A 20,019-nucleotide genomic window follows, 5' to 3' on the forward strand; every position below is an offset into this window, starting at 1 on the left:
CGCCGTGGGAGCTTTTATGGGCCGTATATGCTCCCATTGTTTTCAATGACAGCCGGTACCGTATACGCGGTGCTATTTTGCGGCCGCCGCAAAATCAAGGCCGCAAAATAGCGCCGCGTATACGGTACCGGCTGTCATTGAAAACAATGGGAGCGTATACGGCCCGCAAAACCTCCCGCGGCGTCTATGTACCACATTACGTGCCATAATACATCGTGTGAACCCGGCCTTAGCCGCCAGGAGGTCCCATGCGCCATACTGAATAGTGTCAGCAACATAATATAGGACCTTTGGAGGGCTGAAAGGGGAATAGAGGCGGCTGTGGGCAGGAGCAGGGATAGCTAAACAAATAGGGACCTATTAAAGAATAAAAAGCAGCAGAGGACCCACTGTGCCCCTGTCGCGGGTCCCATAGCAGCTGCTACTATAGTGGGAGCTCTGACCCTGGCAGGGGCCCAATACCCAGACCCCTGGTCGATCAGTTGTTTCAAAAGCTGCAGCCTCTTCAATACTTACTAAGTATCATACATTTGTGCAATGGCTGTGTGCTTGGGAACGCAGGTCAGCCCATTCATGTGAACGGCTAGGGAAACCCTGGCACACACCTTTGTAGATGCTTGAATTGAACTGGATTTATTGGAGTATATCACAATATTGCAATATACACAACAAATCATAGTGAATAAGTTGATTCAGTGCCATAATGAGCATACAGATCAATAATACATAGTACGATGCTTGGTCAATAAGTGGCCTTTGTCAGGTCAGATCCGTCATCATAATTTAGTTCGTCTTGCAAACAGTTAATATATGAGGCTCCCTGATGTTGGACCTCAAGCTAGGTCATCAAAGAGTCCAAGAAAATCCCTTTAACTCCACATTAAGGTACGGGAAACCTTGGTGTCAGTATTGAAGAACACAATACATAGGCTCTCTCCAGCCTGAACTGCCTGATAACAGAGAGCAATAAATTCCAGATAACTTCATGACCCATGATGACAACTAAGATGACACACATTGTCTCATGCCAGGAAACAGTCTATGAGCGAGGTATGGCGCAGATCTCAAAGGGTTGGGGAGAGTTTGTCAAGCCCAGTGAAGGAGTAAGGTCCAGTTTGGCTCCAGGTACTGGCTGGAAAGTGAAATTTTGTAATAATGTTGTAAAAAACACAAACAGCTCCATTTTAGCCAAGGTTTCCCCAGCACAACTTCTTTTACCTACAAGGAAGAGCAGAAAATATTGATAGAAGCTGACCGATAATGGCAAATTACTACTCTAGAAGATTTTTTATTATATAATATAAAGCATTGGGGCTTAGCTGTATTGCGATTCGAGATAAGCACAAATTGGATTTGGTAAAGATTTTCCAAAAATTTTGGCTAAACCCAAAATTTATTGAATCATCATTATACTCTGGGGTGTCTTCAGGTCCTAGAAAATAATAATGTAATAAACAGTCCCTAAACTCTCGTGGACTCGGCAGTGATCACCTACACAGTAGACTGTATAATGCCCCACTAGTGTTCCCCCCACAGAATATTACCAAATTACTGTCCCCACGCAGAATAATGCCCCTTTAGTGCCCACACATGATAAAATGCTGCCATAGTGCCTCCACACTGTGATTTGCTATATTAGTGCCTGTAGTCACAGTATCATGGCTCCAACAAGTCTAAGGGCCCCTTCACATGGCGTAAGCGCTCGGCTCATTCTGAGCTGTACACGCGAGCGCTTCTAAATACTTCCCATTCACTTCAATGGGAGCGCGCGTAAAGCCGGCTTTACGAGCGCTCCCATTGAAGTGAATGGGAAGTGTTTAGAAGCGCTCGCGTGTACGGCTCGGAATGAGCCGAGCGCTTATGCCGTGTGAAGGGGCCCTAATGCTTTCATAGTTCACCCACAAGGGCCATCACTGTATAATTCTCCCAAAGTGTTCCCCACGCTGTATAATGCTCCCATAGTTCCCCTACACAATATAATGCCCCCTTATGTCTCCCACACTGTATAATGCCACATTATACATTGTATGTAATGCCCCCTTAGTGAAATCAACATGATATAATGCCCATCTATTTGAGATTGGGGTCTGAACAGTCCCAGAGTATAGTAATGACTTGTGGATGGCAAACTCCTAAAATTTAGGGTTTGTCTGAATGTAAAATTTTTGATCGAAACTGGTTCGCTCATCTCTAATGACTATGTATGAACACAATAATCCATAACATAGTTGTCGTTTGTTATTTTCACGTTGGTGAGTTGCGCTACACACAGGCACAGTGCTAATGAGAGGTGATCATATGGCCATTAAGGATGTGACCTCCTCCTATGAAAAAGCCAAAACTTCTAAATCTTACCTATAGAGAAGGGTATGAAGGCCTCACTCTTTTTGAAATTTCCTTTAGAGTCAAGAAAATGTTCTGGATAAAACTCGTACGGTTTCTTAAAGTAAGCTTTATCTCTGAGTGCGGAGTGCAGCAAAGGGAATACAATAGTGCCCTGGAGAAAAAAAAATTGTTATAAAGTACAGAATATTCTATGGAATAAAAATATACACTCGTCAAAAAATAAAGGGAACCCTCCAATAACACCTCTTAGATCTGAAAGAATTAAATATTCTCACTGAATACTTTGCTCTGTACAAAGTTGAATGTGACAACAACAAATTCACAAAAATCATCAATGGAAATCAAATTTATTAACCAATGGAGGCCTGGATTTGGAGTCACCCCCCAAATTAAAGTGGAAAAAACACTACAGGCTGATCCAACTGTGATGTAATGTCCTTAAAACATGTCAGTATGAGGCTCAGTAGTGTGTGTGGTCTCCACGTGCCTGCAGGGCCGCCGATAGGCCAGTACTACTGCTACTGGCATCAGGGGCCCGGCCAAATTTAAAAATAGGGGGGGCCGGGCCCCCTGGCGCCGGCAGCAGTCATTGTATGTCCTGTTTGTTTCAACTCAGATCTGCGTCCAGAGGACGCAGATCTGAGTTGAACACATACGTGGCTGAAGCAAGGAGCTGACACAGGTCAGCTCCTCGCTTCGCCGCTGCGCGCCTCTCTCGCTGACACATATGCGGCTGAAGCGAGGACCTGACCTGTGTCAGCTCCTCGCTTCGCCGCTGCGGCCTCTCTCGCTGACACATATGCGGCTGGCTCAGCCGCATATGTATCAGCGAGAGAGGCCGCAGCGGCGAGGAGCTGACACAGGTCAGCTCGGTTCAGCCGCTGAAGCGAGGAGCTGACCTGTGTCAGCTCCTCGCTTCGCCGCTGCCGCCGGATACCCGGCAGTGTAGACGCGATGTGATGATGTCACATTGCGTCTACAACTGTGCGCCAGTAAGAAAGAGAGGCGCGCAGAGAGCAGCGGGGGAACGAGGAAAGGGTAAGTGTAATGTGGATTATGTGGAACGTGAAACTGGGGGCAGATGAAGGAGAGGACGGCATGACACTGGGGGCAGAGATGGAGGGACATGAATCTGGGGGCAGAGATGGAGAGGATGGCATGACACTGGGGGCAGAGATGGAGGGACATGAATCTGAGGGCAGAGATGGAGGGGACATGAATCTGGGGGCAGAGATGGCAGGACATGAATCTGGGGGCAGAGATGGAGGGACATGAGTCTGAGGGCAGAGATGGAGAGGACATGAATCTGGGGGCAGAGATGGAGGGACATGAATCTGGGGGCAAAGATGGAGGGGACATGAATCTAGGGGCAGAGATGTGGGGACATGAATCTGTGGGCAGAAATGGAGGGGACATGAATCTGGGGGCAGAGATGGAGGGGACATGAATCTGGGGGCAGAGATGGAGGGGACATGAATCTGGGGGCAGATGAAGGGTGTATATGAAACTGGGGGAGAGACGGAGGGGGGACATATAATTTACGGGTGACTGTAGGAGGATTATACAGTGTACGTGCACATGAAAAATTAATGAGTGGGCGGAGTCAACATAATAGTGGGTGGGGCTAAATTTCCCGCGGCGCGCAAAGTTGGGAGGTATGGGTACAGGGGGCAATGGAAAGATGTTAGAGGGTGGACGGGGGGGATTGTTGGGACATCGGGTGTGCGGCACTGCGGAGAGGGAACTGGGGCAATAATATATAATATATAAGTTTTTAGCTGGAGAATAATAATGATGTAGGCTGCTACTATGTTACTAGCATCGCAGCCTGTTTGGGGGTGGGACTTTCACTTTAAAGGAGTATTCACGTAGCGTTTTTGGCCTCCTTGCCGGGATACGTTGGTAACCAGTCACAATCAGCTCCCCACTTATCCCTGAATGGAGAACTGCAGGCCCCCCTTTTTTTAATGGCCAGTTCTTCGTGCAGGGATAAGTTGACAGCTGATTTTGACTGGTTACCAACGTATCCCGGCAAGGGAGGCCAAAAACGCAATGTGAATAAGCCCTGAGGATTTATTAGGAGGGCTCTTATAGATGGTGTTGGCTCTCTATAGGCGCCTTCACACGTAGCAGATTTTACCTGCAAGTAGAATCTAATTAAGCCTCGTAATGCTGCTAAATAAAGGGAAATGTAATACATAATTGGTATGACGCAAAATAAGGTTGTTTTAAAATGGCGGGGGGGGGGGGGGCAGACACTTAGGCTGTATGGGGCCCCAAAATTCCTGATGGCGGCCCTGCGTGCCTGTATGACCTCCCTACAATGCCTGATGAGGTTGTGGATGGTCTCTTGAGGGATCTCCTCCCAGACCTGGACTAAAGCATCTGCCAACTCCTGGACAGTCTGTGGGGCAAAGTGACGTTGGTGGATGGAGTGAGACATGATGTCCCAGATGTGCTCAATCGGATTCAGGTCTGGGGAACAGGCGGGCCAGCCCATAGCTTCAATGCCTTTATCTTGCAGACACTACTGACACACTCCAGCCACATGAGGTCTGGCATTGTCCTGCATTAGAAGGAACCCAGAGCCAACCGCACCAGCATATGTATGGTCTCACAAGGGGTCTGAGGATCTCATCTCGATACCTAATGGCAGTCAGGTTACCTCTGGCGAGCACTTGGAGGGCTGTGCAGCCCTCCAAAGAAATGCCACCTCACACCATTACTGAACACTGCCAAACCAGTCATGCTGAAGGATGTTGCGGGCAGAAGATCACTCTCTATGGCGTCTCCAGACTCTATCACGTCTGTCACATGTGCTCAGTGTGAACCTGCTTTCATCTATGAAGAGCACAGGATGCCAGTGGCGAAGTTGCCAATCCTGGTGTTCTGTGGCAAATGTCAAGCGTCCTGCACGGTGTTGGGCTGTGAGCACAACCCCCATCTTTGGACATCAGGCCCTCATACCATCCTCATGGAGTCAGTTACTAACCGTTTGTGCAGACACATGCACATTTGTGACCTGCTGGAGGTCATTTTGCAGGGCTCTGGCAGTGCTCCTCCTGTTCCTCCTTGCACAAAGGCGGCGGTAGCGGTCCTGCTGCTGGGTTGTTGCCTTCCTACGGCCCCCATCACAGACACCTCCTGTCCTCTCTCCTGTGTGGTGTAGTATATAGAGGATCTGTCAGCTCTCCTGTGTGGTGTAGTATGTAGAGGATCTCTCCTGTGTGGTATAGTATATAGAGGACCTGTCCTCTCTCCTGTGTGGTGTAGTATATAGAGGATCTGTCCTCTCTCCTGTGTGGTGTAGTATATAGAGGATCTGTCCTGTGTGGTGTAGTATATAGAGGATCTGTCCCCTCTCCTGTGTGGTGTAGTATATAGAGGATCTATCCTTTCTCCTGTGTGGTGTAGTATATAGGGGATCTGTCAAGAGGTAGTATTGTACCCGCCAACACTCTCCTAAGCTACATCAAGCCCCGCCTACTCCCAGCATCTCTAACACTACCCTATGGAGGTGGGGGTGCACACGGCGCTCTGAAGGCATGTGAATGAGAGAGAAGAGGAGCAAGAAGAACAGCGAGTGTCAGCAGATCTGTGCAGGTAAGTGGACATCAGGGGGGACTAAGTAGCTGTCAGATTTTCTTTTAATCACTACACAGCGTGGAGTCCAAAAATTGAAGCGTTCAATTTTTGGACTGCACACTGTGTAGTGAATAGGATCTTTTTTTAAAATACAATCTTTGATTATTAAAAAATCTTATTGACTTGCATTAGGATCGGAATTGGGATTGCAATCGGGTTCAGATGGAAAACGATTGGAAATCGGATTTTAAAAACGATCCTTAAATCTCAAGATCGGCTCAACCCTAGCCATCACCTTGGTTATTTCCCTGCTTGAAGGTATCCAGTCTATAACTAAGAATGGTTTCTTACCTTTGGAATCAAATACCCTCTGAAGGTGACATCTTCAGATGTTGCACGTGGAAGATTACTCGGTACAATATCCCCAAATCGCTGAATTTCGTGAATGACGGCATCTGTATAGGGCATTTGCTTCCTATGCTCCATCTGAGGTTGAGCCGATCCTATCACTCTTTCAATTTCATCTTGTACTTTCTCTGCCAAGGAAGGAAAAAAATGTCTCTTATTGAGGTCTATGAAGAGGGTCACTATATAGATGTCAAAGCCAACTAAGACAAGAGTTTATAGAACAGGAATACAAGGTTAGACATTTACAAAAAAAAAAAAAATCTCAAATTTCTTTCCATTTTTTTTTCCAAAATTTATTTTTAGATTTGTATTCCTGTGAACATAAGGTGCAGAATAGACTGCTTAAAGGGGATTTTCTGGCACTAAATTGTTTGTTCCTAATGATGACCTATCCCCATAAAGTATCATACAAAATAAGTTACTGTAAAGTTAATTAAATTAATAGAGAAAAATAAAATTAAAACAAATTCTACAGACCAGACTTCATTAGAATCTGTAATATATTTTCCCATAATATCAATTTAATTCTTTGATTTTGTGAAATATTTATTGGATCCTATACAGGTCTTGCTTACGTTGAATTTCTGGGTATTTTATCATGAGCAGTAATCCCCATTTCAGTGTGGTTGCTGTGGTCTCCATTCCGGCAGCAAATAGATTTCCGACCAATACAATTAAGTTTTCGTTATGGAAAAACTTAGTGGATTCAGGGTTACCCTAAATAGAACATAATAATTAGAAAATCATGTTAAAGGGGTGTTCTGACATGACCCACTTGTAAAGAGGACACAACATATGAAGTTGGAATCTTCCTTTATTTTTAGATGACTACGGTCGTATCAAAATGGTTCCCCACTTTGGGATGGTGGAAGCAATTGTAGAGTTTGGCTGGGGACAAACATAGTGACCCTGATGGCTAACCTACTGTGAGTGAAATGAAACAAATCTCAACTATAGTCTGTGACTAAAACCCAGGATTGAGAGGTTTTTCAACATTTGCAACACAAAGGCTGAAAACTGCAAGAACCTGAAGAAGACACCTGAAGATGAGCAGCATCAAAACCACCCAATTTTCAGAATCCAGCTCCAGGGCTATGAAATAAACAGAGAATTTTAGGACAAGGTGGAGTAGATCCATCCAAGACTGATTGGCCATTGGTCATACTCATCAAGACACAGGAGCCGCAGCACCCATGGAGGTGGAACAGTTCACACCTTGCAAGAGTACATGGCATTAAATTCCAAGGTGCCAATTCCAAGTAAAGCTTGGACCAACTCTGTGCAGAAACCTAGCAGGCTTGTTTGGTTGAGCAGTTTGGATGTCGTGCCACAGTTCTGAACACTGTAGACTAAAAACTAGAACAGCCTAGAGCCCAGGTGAGGATAGAGAGTTGGAGGTGTCAGGACAACAACAGGACTGCCATGGGAAGCCTGTGAGAATCACAGATGAAAACAGCCAGAAGGAGTGCCAAGGTAAAGACCAACCCTGAGACCAGCTCTAAACCAAAGTAGTTACATGGAGCTAGGTGTACAGAGTCCACCTAAAGAGATACAATGTGGTACCTACAGCCAGAACCTGTCTACAAAGAGTTAAAGTCAATTATAATTACTGTATTACTTGAAACCTCTGAGTGTGCTGAATAGTGATGGGTGAACCTTGCAAGATTCATCTCGAGAATATTCATCATGAATTATAAGGAATGTGGAGAAACCGAACCCACCAATGCTCTGTCCCTTCAGCATCGCTATTAGAATCCTTGGCAGAGACGTATATGGGTGGAGCCCATTTTTATCTTCGTTGTAGGGATCACTCATTTCTATATACATTATAGATACAAATACCAAATTATCTAATTTTTTTTGATTATTGGATAATCGATAGGATTACACCTAAATGTATTTTAATTATTATAATATGTATCAGACCTCTTGTTGCTTGGCTAGGAAGGCGTCCATAAAGTTCCTCTGGTCATTTACATCCAATTCTTTCTTCTGTTTTGTAAATGTCAATTTTATGAATTCTAGAAATTCTCTGATATTCCCAAAAATAGTTCGGTGAGGTCCAGGGAGCCAGTCCATCAATAGTGGAAAACTGTTATATAGCTAAAGAGATACAAAAGTAATAGTCAACATTACTATAAAGTGCTATAGGAGGTGTGTGAAGGTTATAATCATGGAATGTATGAAAAACATTGTTATCCTTAAAAACGGAATGCTAGATATACAGTAGTTGCTTATACTTGAAACTGGTATAATGTTATATGATAAGATGGTGCCTGCATCCAGGGTGGGTGCAAGAAAAACAAATGCTTGGCTTGCTGCCTGAAGACAGCTCCCCAAGGTTACCACGCAGGACCGGGAGTAGCTGGCTATATATGGCACTGCTTAAACTTTTTCTGTGTGATTGAGATGTATCATACCAATCAGGAATGAATATGAAAACTTATGTTGTTGTTATCTTTCTTACTTTCTCTGCTACTATTTAACCCCCGTGGTCTTCAATAAAGGTGCGTCAGCACACATTCCTTAGCTGAGAGAGGAACTAATACCAACATATAGAGTGGTGTGACTTCTTTACCGCCTGGCACTCAGCATAATTAATTAGGACGACGACAGTTACCCAGGATTATTGGTCAATTAGTCATAAACACGGCTTTGACCTTATCAGGTACTAGTAACATTCATGTCTTGTATACAGCAGCTAAATCCTGTCCTGTCATTTTTCTATGGATATGCTCTGAAAAAGGATTATTTTTTTAAAAATTGTACATCCAGGTGAATGATTTGTACTGAATGACAGCGAGCAGTGTAGCAACTTACCGAGGGGGAGACAGAGACTGAGAATCCTAGTACTCGGACTTTATAGTGTTTTGGTGGCTTAAAGTGCACACAGGACTGGCTCCAGGTTCGGGTGGGTCCTTAAGTGACAGAGCCTCATTGAACCCCTTGTAGAGCAACTCATGCAGGCCGCAGCAACAAACATCCAAAATTGAGTGCCTTTTGCTGAGGCAGACCTACTGCTATGTAATACAGTCCATTCCATACAAGTACCTGTCCAGACGTTCGAAAGAATATGCAAATCTGACTTCCATGATGTAATTAGGAAGCCAGTGCCTCAAGAATGCACACCAATAGAGGGCGCTGACTGAGAATGTGCAAGTCTATCTTCCATAATGTAATTAGGAAGAAAAAGTCTCAGTCAAGCAAACCAATAGAGGGTGCTCCCTTTAACATTATGCCGGACTTCTCAGAGGTCTTTGTTTGCAATGATGTTGGGATTTTACCAGGTACAGTCTCTCAGCCAAGGACAGCTGTTTCGATGTGTTGCATCTCATCAGCTTGGCGCAGAGAGGACTGACCTGGCAGAGGGGAGAGGCTTAGACAGGGTTGAGGGGATATCGTCACTCTATAGGGAGAGACCACCAATTAGATGTGTGGTGTCTTATTAAGCCATGAGCGCTCCACTGTGCAAAGGAACATGGGAATAATATGCAAATCTGACTTCCATGATGTAATTAGGATGCCAGTGCCTCAGTCATGCACACCAATAGAGGGCGCTCACTGAGAATGTGCAAGTCTATCTTCCATGATGTAATTAGGAAGACAGAGTCTCAGTCAAGCAAACCAACAGAGGGCGCTCCCTTTAACATCATGCCCGACCTTCCCAGAGGCCTTTGTTTGCAATGATGTTGGGATTATACCAGATATAGTGGAGTGCACAGTGGAGCGCTCATGGCTTAATAAGACTCCACATATCTAAATGGTGGTTCTCTCCTTATGGAGTGATGATATCCCCTCAGACATTGGAAAGTAAAGAGGAATTTGAGTCGAACATCTGGGTTGGATTTCTCTTTATTTTCTGCCCCCAGTATAATGTCCCATAGTGCCCTGTATACAGTATAATGTCCTACAGTGGCCCCTACAATGTTTGTTGCAAATATTTCAAACATTCTGCCCAACCCACAGTTTTTGGGGCTCACCACCAACTGACTATTTTATTCTGTTGTCAGCAACAAGATATGGAATCCATAGGGATGAATATTGGAAATACACATCTCTTTCCTGTATACTCTATATAGACAGTTGTATGTACAGTAGGGGGTATGTGCTTTATGGTAGTTGCAATAAATAGGAATTGGAGACAAACAAGTCAATAGATTTATAGTCTACAGGAAGTGATATAGTGCAGCCCTTCTTCCAGGAAATGAGTCAGTAGCTGTATACAGTGTATATTTGTGTCTTGTAGAGATGAGCGAGTAGTGTTCGATCGAGTAGGTGTTCGATCGAATACTACGGTATTCGAGATACTCGTACTCGATTGAACACTACTAGCTGTTCAAAGTTTAAGGTTCGATGCAGAACCAGCATTGATTGGCAGAATGCTATACATTGCCAATCAACGCTGGTTCTTCTCTTACCTTTAGAAGTCTTCTCCCTGCGGCGTCTTCCAGCTGGAATTCACTCTGCCTAGGCATCCGGCCTAGATAGAGCCGACTGCGCATGCGCGGGCATGCCCTCGCATGCGCAGTCGGCACTGCTCAGGCGTCGGGCCGGGCAGAGCCGACCGCACATGCGCAGTTGGTTCTGCCTAGGCCCCAATGCCTAGGCAGAGTGAATTCCAGCCGGAAGATGCTGCGGGGATGCTGCGCCGGGAGAATTCCCCGACTTCAAGGGGAATCCAGCCCGACCATCACTCGTGGACTTAGTAAGTATAATTTTATTGAATGTTGCATACCCTTGAAACGAGCATTTCCCCCCATAGACTATAATGGGGTTCGTGTGTGCGGCTGTTCGAATCAGATTTCGAACCTCGGACATTTTAGAGTTCGCTCATCTCTAGTGTCTTGCTATACCCTTATGCAATAGAGCTGTCATTACAATCAATGACAATTTTATTTAGTTCTCATTAGTCATCACTATTAAAATATAATATAATAACATAAAATAATACAATTCTGACCTACCCGGATCCAGGGGCTTCCCAGGAGTCTCACATTGGAATTGACTATGGCCATAAGTTTCAGTATGGTCGGATCGTCATAATCAAACCTTTTACTGAGCAGTATGGCCACAATGATATTGGCTACGGCTGCGTTAATACTCGTGAAATTACCAAAGGGTTTTCCTGAAAAATTTGGAAATATAACATTTTTAGATAAAATCATAAATAGTAAAATTTTCAATACTTTTTGATATAATTCTTCATTGTGCCTTGGTTCATTTTTATGTTTTTTTCATTATATTTATTTTTTTATCATCATATTTATTTAATTGAATTAATTATTTATTTAATTTTACTTTTAGACCTATACCAAATGATCAGCTATGTTATATTTTATAAGGACTAAATATAGACTATATTGAAATTTCTGTGCCCCTTTAACATGTATTTACGTGAAAAGGGAATGTGTCATAAGAAAATAACCATTTAATAATTTTTTTTTTCCATGTTATTTCTCTATATTATAAAAATTTATTTCTGTCTGTTCTCTATTGCAAACCAAACGACTACCGATCTTCACCAAATTTGGTACAGAGATATTTCAGGTATCTGGGAAGGTTTAAGATGAGATTCCAACTCGCTCGGACGTACCGTTGCTGAGATACAGCATTCCCAACATAATGCCCCCCCCCCCTTAGCCAATACAAACCTGCAAGTCTTTCACTCATATTCCAACTGCAATACACACAGTCACTCCACATGCACAATACAACACTGATATCCAAGCTGAGATACACGCATCAGAGGATTACATACACAGATCAGCACACAGTATCACATGCCATAGGATTAGATACATGTGTCTGCACACAGTCCCACACACCAGAGGATTAAATACGTGCTTCTGCACACAGTTCCACATGCCGAAGGATTAGATACACGCGTCTGCACACAGTTCCACACACCAGAGCATAAGATAAGCACGTCTGCACACAGTACCACATGCCGTAGGATTAGATACGTGTGTCTACACACAGTTCCACACACCAGAGGATTAAATACGTGCGTCTGCACACAGTTGTACACGCCATAGGATTAGATACACACATCTGCACACAGTTGCACATGCCATAGGATAAGATATGTGCCTCTTCACACAATACCATACAGGAGAGGATTAGATACGTGTGTCTGCACACAGTACCACACTTTGGAGGATTAGATACCTGTCTATGCACACAGTACCACAAGCCAGAGAATTAGATACACATTTCAGCACACAGTACCACACTTTGGAGGATTAGATACGCGCATCTACAGACAGTACCACATGCTAGAGGATTAGATATGCGCGTCTGCACACAGTACCACATGCTAGAGGATTAGATACACGCGTCTACACACAGTTCCACATGCCGTAGGATTAGATACGCGCCTCTTCACACAATACCACACGAAGGAGGATTAGATAGGTGTGTCTGCACACAGTACCACACGACTGAGGGTTAGATATGCACATATTCACACAGTTCTACACGCTGAAGGATTAGATACAAGTGTCTGCACAAAGTAACACACGGGGGAGGATTAGATACGCACCTCTTCACACAATAACACACAGGGGAGGATTAGATATGCACATCTGCACATAGTTCAACATGGGGTGGATTAGATACGCGCATCTGCACACAGTACCACACCAACAAGGATTAGATACTTGTGTCTAAACACAGTACTACACGGGGAAGGAATAGATACAGCTTTACTCCAGGTATCCATAACAACTGATCACAGGTTTTTCACTGATATCCAAAATGAGATACACATAATCACATGACACTTATGGACATACACACAAACCACATACAAAATACACCAGTGCAAAACTGGACAATTCTTATGGGGCCACTACACAAACATAAAATGTAATATACCCGTGCAAAGCCGGGTCCTCCTGCTAGTTATATATATATTTTAAAAAATATCTAAAAGACCTGCAGTTCCAACTGCGACCACTAAGCCTAAAATAGTTTTTTACTTCCTGTTTCCTGGAGATGGACCATGGGTCATAGACACAGTGGTCTGGAGCATACCCTATTTATATGAAGTAGGACTTCAGCACTCCAAAGGTTAAGTTGCAAAAAACTTTATTCCAACCTATATATAAAATACGTATTCACACAGCATGGTAGATCACATATAGCTCTTCAACAGTAATGCCTGATCGTTTTGGTCCTCCATGGACCTTCGTCTGAGGGACTTTTGGAGAGTACTAGGTGCTAAGGGAATGTGTACTCTCCCTTGGGCCTTTCAGTTCTATCCAAACAAATTCAGACCACACTGAACCGGAGGTTTGCTCCAACTGAACACAAGAAGAAACAATTATTTTGAGGTTCGCCCCTCTATCAGACCTCTCTACTACTCACCCTCAAAAGTCTTTATCTTCTGTACTAAACACTCGGCCTCCTCGATGATCTTGTTTTCTATGGTTTTCCTTCCCATCCCATAATCTCGTAGTGTTGAGAGTGAAAATCTTCTCATCACTTTCCAGTTCTCTCCATTGGAAGAGGCGATACCTAAAAAAAAATACTACATGTCATATTCATGGCTAAAGGCTAAATCCAATGGTGACTTCTCTCTTCTTATTCTTCTGGACCTCTCTGCAGCTTTTGACACTGTTGACCATCAACTTCTCCTCACTATGCTCCGCTCAGTCGGCCTCAATGACACTGCGCTCTCCTGGTTCTCCTCTTATCTCTCAGACCGCACTTTCAGTGTATCATTTGCGGGCTCTGTTTCCTCCCCTCTTTCCCTTGCTGTTGGGGTTCCTCAGGGCTTGGTCCTCGGCCCCCTGCTCTTTTCTCTCTACACAGCCCCCATTGGACAAACAATCGCCAGATTTGGCTTCAGGTACCATCTTTATGCTGATGACACCCAATTATACACATCTTCCCGTGACATCACCCCTGCACTCATACAGAACACCAGTGACTGTCTCTCTGCTGTCACTAATATCATGTCCTCGCTCTATCTGAAACTAAATCTCTCTAAGACTGAACTACTACTGTTTCCACCATCTAACAGATCTGTCCCTGATATATCCATTGCAGTCTCAGGCCTTACTATAACTCCTAGGCAGCATGCCCGCTGCCTTGGGGTCATATTTGACGCAGACCTTTCCTTCACCCCTCATATTGAATCACTCGCACGTTCATGTCACCTCCACCTCAAAAACATCTCCAGAATACGCCCTTTCCTTACCAGAGATACACTAAAGACACTTATTGTCTCTCTGATTCATTCTCGCCTTGACTACTGTAATTCCTTACTAATCGGTCTTCCCCTCACTAAACTCTCTCCTCTACAATCCATTCTGAATGCAGTGGCCAGGCTCATCTATCAGGCTAGACGCTACAGCGATGCCTCCGGTCTGTGCCAGTCACTACATTGGCTGCCTATTCATTATAGAATAAAATATAAAGTTATTACTCTCATCCACAAGGCTCTCCATAATGCCGCACCCCCATACATTTCCTCCCTCATCTCTGTCTACCGCCCAACCCGTGCTCTCCGCTCACTCAATGACCTAACACTTACATCCTCTATTATCAGAACCTCCCACGCTCGTATACAAGACTTTTCCCGAGCTGCACCACTTCTCTGGAATGCTCTACCCCGGACAATAAGATTAACTCCCAATTTCTACAGTTTCAAACACAAACTAAAGACGCATCTTTTCAGACAAGCCTATCACAATTCCTAATGCACAAAATTGTCTGAACACTGTATAAGCAATGCCGCCCCTGCTACCTCTTGTGTCACCCCCTCTACCTCATAGATTGTAAGCTCTTTTGAGCAGGGCCCTCAGTCCCATTGTGTGAAATGACGTTCTTTGTTATGTATGTCTGTATCTGAACCCTATAAATTGTACAGCGCTGCGGAATATGTTGGCGCTATATAAATAAAATGTATTATTATTATTATTATTATTATTATTATTCATCACTGACAAAGAGGTCTCCTAGCAAAGAACAAGTCCCTCAAACAACTTTCTTAGGAACAGAACTCCATCAATATCAGATTAATGGGGTCTAGCACCCAGTACCAATGACCAGCTGTTTGGAGGGGCCACAATACTCAATTAAGTGGTTCAACTCTTACCTTGTCTACACAATGTATTGCAGGTACAAAACTGAAATACTTTACACCACTGCCATCAAGTAGAAGTCTAGATGGACCAAAGTAAATGTTGGAGAAGCTGAAGAACTCCACTGTCCCTAAGCCTGGTGAAAAGGGTCCTCAGTTCAGCTCTCCGATTTCATTTGTACGCAGTGCCAGACTGTGGGCTTCTTGGAGAAGAAAGCCAAGGATTTTTTACATGAGAGAGAACCCATCAGTTGAATTTCTGAGGGTCATGGTTTCCAGGGACTATATTTCTACAGCAGATTAGAAAATAAATCTCACTACGGAACAGCAGGCACTTCCTCTATTTCCATATGTTCCATATGTATGGCTCCATACTACAGATGTACTTTTCAGTAGATCCTTTGGATCAGCGGTGAAGTTACAGGGGTTGCAGTTGTAGAAGTCACTACCAGGCCCTGGAAGCCCCCAAAGTTGCTGCTACATAAAATACATCATTCCAAATATCACAAGCTAGGTAGGGGCACCATCTCAGATTTTGCAGTAGATCAGCTCAGGATCAGGTCATCAATTGAAGATCAATTGGGGCGGGGGCGGGGGCGGGGGGGGGGGGGTTTTCTGACATCCAGGACCCCTATAAATCAGCTGTTGGAAGCGAGAGTGACTGCCTATGCGTTTCAGGCCTTGTGATGTCATGTCACATGGCCTTATTCAAATGGGCTGAGCTTGAGTATCACTGTACTTGGTTGGTACTGAAGAGGCTGCAATTCCTCCTTGGACACCTGCCAATCTTTAATTCATGACTAGGGTTGAGCGATCATGTTCGGTATTCCGAACACAATCTTTTTAGGTGGGATCGAGATCGGTGATTATTTCCCACAATGCTTTGCTACTGGCCAATGTTAGTCTTCACACTGAGTATATGCTCCACTCATTCTGAGCGGAGTGTATACTCCGTGTGAAGGCTCCTCTGCGGTTCCATAGGAATGAATGGAAGCAGCCGGCACACAGCCTTAAACCCCTGTGTGCCGGCTGCGTCCATTCATTCTAATGGGAGACTATCATCTCTAGTAGCTACTTACCTGCAAAGATGGCTGGTCCAGTGCCCGGTGTTCTCGTTCTTCTTCGCCTCGTTGCCCCCGCCTCCCAGGTTAGAGTTAAAGAGCTAGGAAGAAGGCAGAGCTTGTGGCTTAGGAGAATATGGGCAGGTACTGGGAGGGGAGACGTGACGTCTCCCCTCCCAGTACCCGCCCACACTCTCCTAACCCGCCCACACTCTCCTAACCTGGGAGGCAGGGCGCAGCGAGGCGAAGAAGAATGAGAACACCGGGCAGCGGACCTGCCATCTCTGCAGGTAAGTGGACACCAGGGGGATTAAGTAGCCAGAGGATAAAAAAAAAAAAATCCTCTGGCTACTTAGTGATTTAAAAAAAATCACTACACAGCGTGGATTCTAACAATTAAAGCATCCAATTGTTAGATTCCATGCTGTATAGTGAATAGGATTGTTTCTTAAATCCGATCTCCGATTAGTAAAAAAATCCCTTTGACTTGCATTGGGATCGGAATTGTGATCGAGATCGGGTTCGAATGAAAAATGATCGGAAATCGGATTTCAAAATCGATCCTGAAAAGTCAAGATCGGCTCAACCCCATTGATGACCTCTCTTACGGATAAGTCATCAGATAATGTCTCGGAATCTCAGAATACCCATTTAACTTAGATTGGATTTGCTTAAGAGCTTGATCTCAAGTCTTGAAATTTTACTTTCAATTCTTTCTATGGGGAAGATCCTCGAGGAAGAAGATTCCACATAAAAGGAAACATAATTGCTTCATTTATTTACCACTTTTTTTGGCAGGAGTAAAGATAGAAGTGGGGGCTAAACCAACATTAAGAAAATGGTTACCATTGTTCTTTAATAATTTTGCTGTCACAGGTTCAACGGGTCTGTCAGTAAATCCTTCGCTGTGGTTGATGAGCGCATCCTTAATAGTTTCATAACCACATAGCACAACCATCTTTCTCATGCCTAGCTGGACGCTCAGGACTGGGCCGTATGTCTTGGAAAGCTGCAAACACAAGACATGTCATGACGTTCAGCTTATAAATGGGTTACCACTTCTGACATGTGTATTCAGTGAGTAGATACATTTCCAATACAAGAACAATTTTAGGCACGGTTCACATCTGCTTTCGGTATTCCGTTCGCAGAGTCCGAACGGAAACCTATATGGATTAAAAAGTGGTTAGCAAAGAAACCACACAGACCCAATAGACCAAGGGTAGGGAACCTTCGGCTCTCCAGCTGCTGTGAAACTACAACTCCCAGCATGCTCCATTCACTTCCATGGGAGTTCTAAGAACAGCAAAGCAAGTATGCATGCTGGCAGTTGTAGTTTTGCAACAGCTGGAGAGCCGTACGTTCCCTACCCCTGCAATAGACTATTAGGAGGTCCGTGTGTTTCCTATTTAAAGTGGTATTCTGGAAATTTTAGGTTCATACCCCGCTATATAGGGGATAACTGTCTGATCAGTGGGGATCCAACCACTGCGACCCTCATTGATTGTATACTTGTATGACATCTTTGTTGGTTTCTATGGAACTGACCGGAAGATATATCAAGGACGATCACTGGTTATTGATGGAGTCCTGTATTTGCTTTGTATTCTGCACTTTGTTCACACTGCTTTCCAAATCAGGAAGATTTCTTAAGTGAATGTCCTTTCTTGTATTCCTAGTTTAGCATTTTATTAATTTATTGGTACAAGATTTGGTGACGATTAATAAGAACAAACAAATGTTTTCATCTAGAAACAGTGCCACACTTGTCCATGGTCCGTATCTGGTAATGCAGCTCGGCACCATAGAAGAGAACGGGCTAAGCTGTAATACCACACAAAACATCCATCCATTAGGCCAGGTTCATACTGGGTTTTTTGGTCTGGAACCTGAGACGGAGGCTGCCTCAGGTTCTGGTCCAAAATACGGCTAGCTGTGCATTGCACCAGCATCCAGTTGCACACTCCACTCTGGATTTCGCCCAAATGAATGGGCCTAGTTAGGAGGAGGGAGTGTCTTCAGGCAGAATTGCGAGGCAACTCGGCCTGAAGAGCCAGAACAAACTGCTACCGAAAAAAAAGAACTGACTGGCTTCCTTTGATTTCAATGGGAGCTGTCTTTTTATTCAGGATTTTGAGGCGGATACAGCCTCAAAATCTTGACCAAAATACCCTGTGTGAACTCAGCCTTAAAGAGGACCTTTCATCAGATTGGGCGTAGGCAGTTCTATATACTGCTGGAACGCTGACAATGATCTGAATTCAGCGCACTGTCGGCTTTCCCGATCTGTTCCCCTGGAAAAGCGCTATCGGTCCCGGTACCGTAGCTCTTTACAGTCAGAAGGGCGTTCCTGACAGTCAGTCAGGAACGTCCTTCTCCACGGCAGCGCCTATCGTGCTGTACAGTGTGAGCGGGGAGGAACGCCCCCTCCCCTTCTGATAATACTCGTCTATGGATGAGCACTGTGAGCAGAAGGAGGGGGCGTTCCTCCCCGCTCACACTGTACAGCACGGTAGGCGCTGCTGCGGAGAAGGACGTTCCTGACTGACTGCCAGGAACGCCCTTCTGACTGTAAAGAGCTATGGTACCGGGACCGATATCTCTTTACCCTGGGCACAGATCGGGAAAGTCGATAGTGGGCTGAATTCAGTGCACTGTCGGCTTTCCAGCAGTATATGTACTGCCTGTGCCCAATCTGATGAAATGTCCTCTTTAATGGGCAACTGCATTAATTTCCACATGACGTTCCGAACATCTACTGAATGTGAGCTCTTTTACTTTATACATAGAGGCCCCCCTCATACCTTTAAATAGTCATGCCCATACTGTACCAGGAAAGGGAGCAGCTGACCCCCATTTTCCCAAGAGCTAAGAGGTTATACTTCTGGGATGTGGCATAGGCTACGCTCTCATCTGTACTATATATTCCCATTTTATGTTCCATTATAGGAACAGAATATCAAAAAGAACAGAAACACTTTGATTATTGACAGTAATGGGATCCATCGGGTGCAACATTTTTCTGGGCTGAGCCATTGGGTCTCCAAACCGATGCTATGTGGCCTTGGAAATATATAGCATTGTATCATTACAGAATTGTTGTATTACCTCCATGAAAGTTTTATGAGGTTTTGACATGTCTAGCTCAAGAACATTCCCAATAATCGGTAAAGGCTTTGGTCCAGGTGGGAAATTTTTGTATTTTCCTTGTGTCTGGTTCTTTAAAACATTGGCCAAAAATAAGATGATGGTGACCAAAAGGAGAAGTGTGACCAGATCCATGGTGAACGTGAGTTGTGCAAAATCTAGAAAAGGAAGACAAGACATTGAGTGATTCTTTAGTAGAAATATTTGAAAGAGAGTTGTCCATTTGTTGAGACTTTAAGGTACCTGCGTTTTCATGAAAAGCTGAAATATGTGGAGGGTCTTGCCGGGCAGTGTGTTCTAGACAGTATAAACCTTCATATATGCTGTCCTGTTAGTTTTCTGCTGACAATAATCACATTATGGCTACAGCACATTTTACATTTG

At 44.3% G+C, this 20,019-nt stretch overlaps 1 protein-coding gene and 2 pseudogenes across 1 annotated transcript; 1 reads left to right on the forward strand and 2 right to left on the reverse strand.

Moving 5' to 3' along the window:
* Positions 1–1,034: 1,034 nt before the first annotated feature.
* LOC142198308 (cytochrome P450 2C5-like) lies at positions 1,035–19,815 on the reverse strand. The gene is made up of 9 exons (XM_075269280.1): positions 19,597–19,815; positions 17,335–17,497; positions 13,708–13,857; positions 11,304–11,464; positions 8,266–8,442; positions 6,915–7,056; positions 6,283–6,467; positions 2,356–2,497; positions 1,035–1,218 (listed from the first exon to the last, which is right to left on the reverse strand). The coding sequence occupies exons 1-9, from the start codon at positions 19,813–19,815 to the stop codon at positions 1,040–1,042; spliced, it is 1,518 nt and encodes a 505-aa protein (XP_075125381.1). The 3' UTR covers positions 1,035–1,039.
* On the reverse strand, positions 3,079–3,189 carry LOC142198721 (small nucleolar RNA SNORA17; annotated as a pseudogene).
* On the forward strand, positions 3,123–3,263 carry LOC142198710 (small nucleolar RNA SNORA17; annotated as a pseudogene).
* Positions 19,816–20,019: the final 204 nt, after the last annotated feature.

The sequence above is a fragment of the Leptodactylus fuscus genome, chromosome 3, assembly GCF_031893055.1.
Source record: "Leptodactylus fuscus isolate aLepFus1 chromosome 3, aLepFus1.hap2, whole genome shotgun sequence".
In the NCBI taxonomy this organism is placed as follows: Eukaryota; Metazoa; Chordata; class Amphibia; order Anura; family Leptodactylidae; genus Leptodactylus; species Leptodactylus fuscus.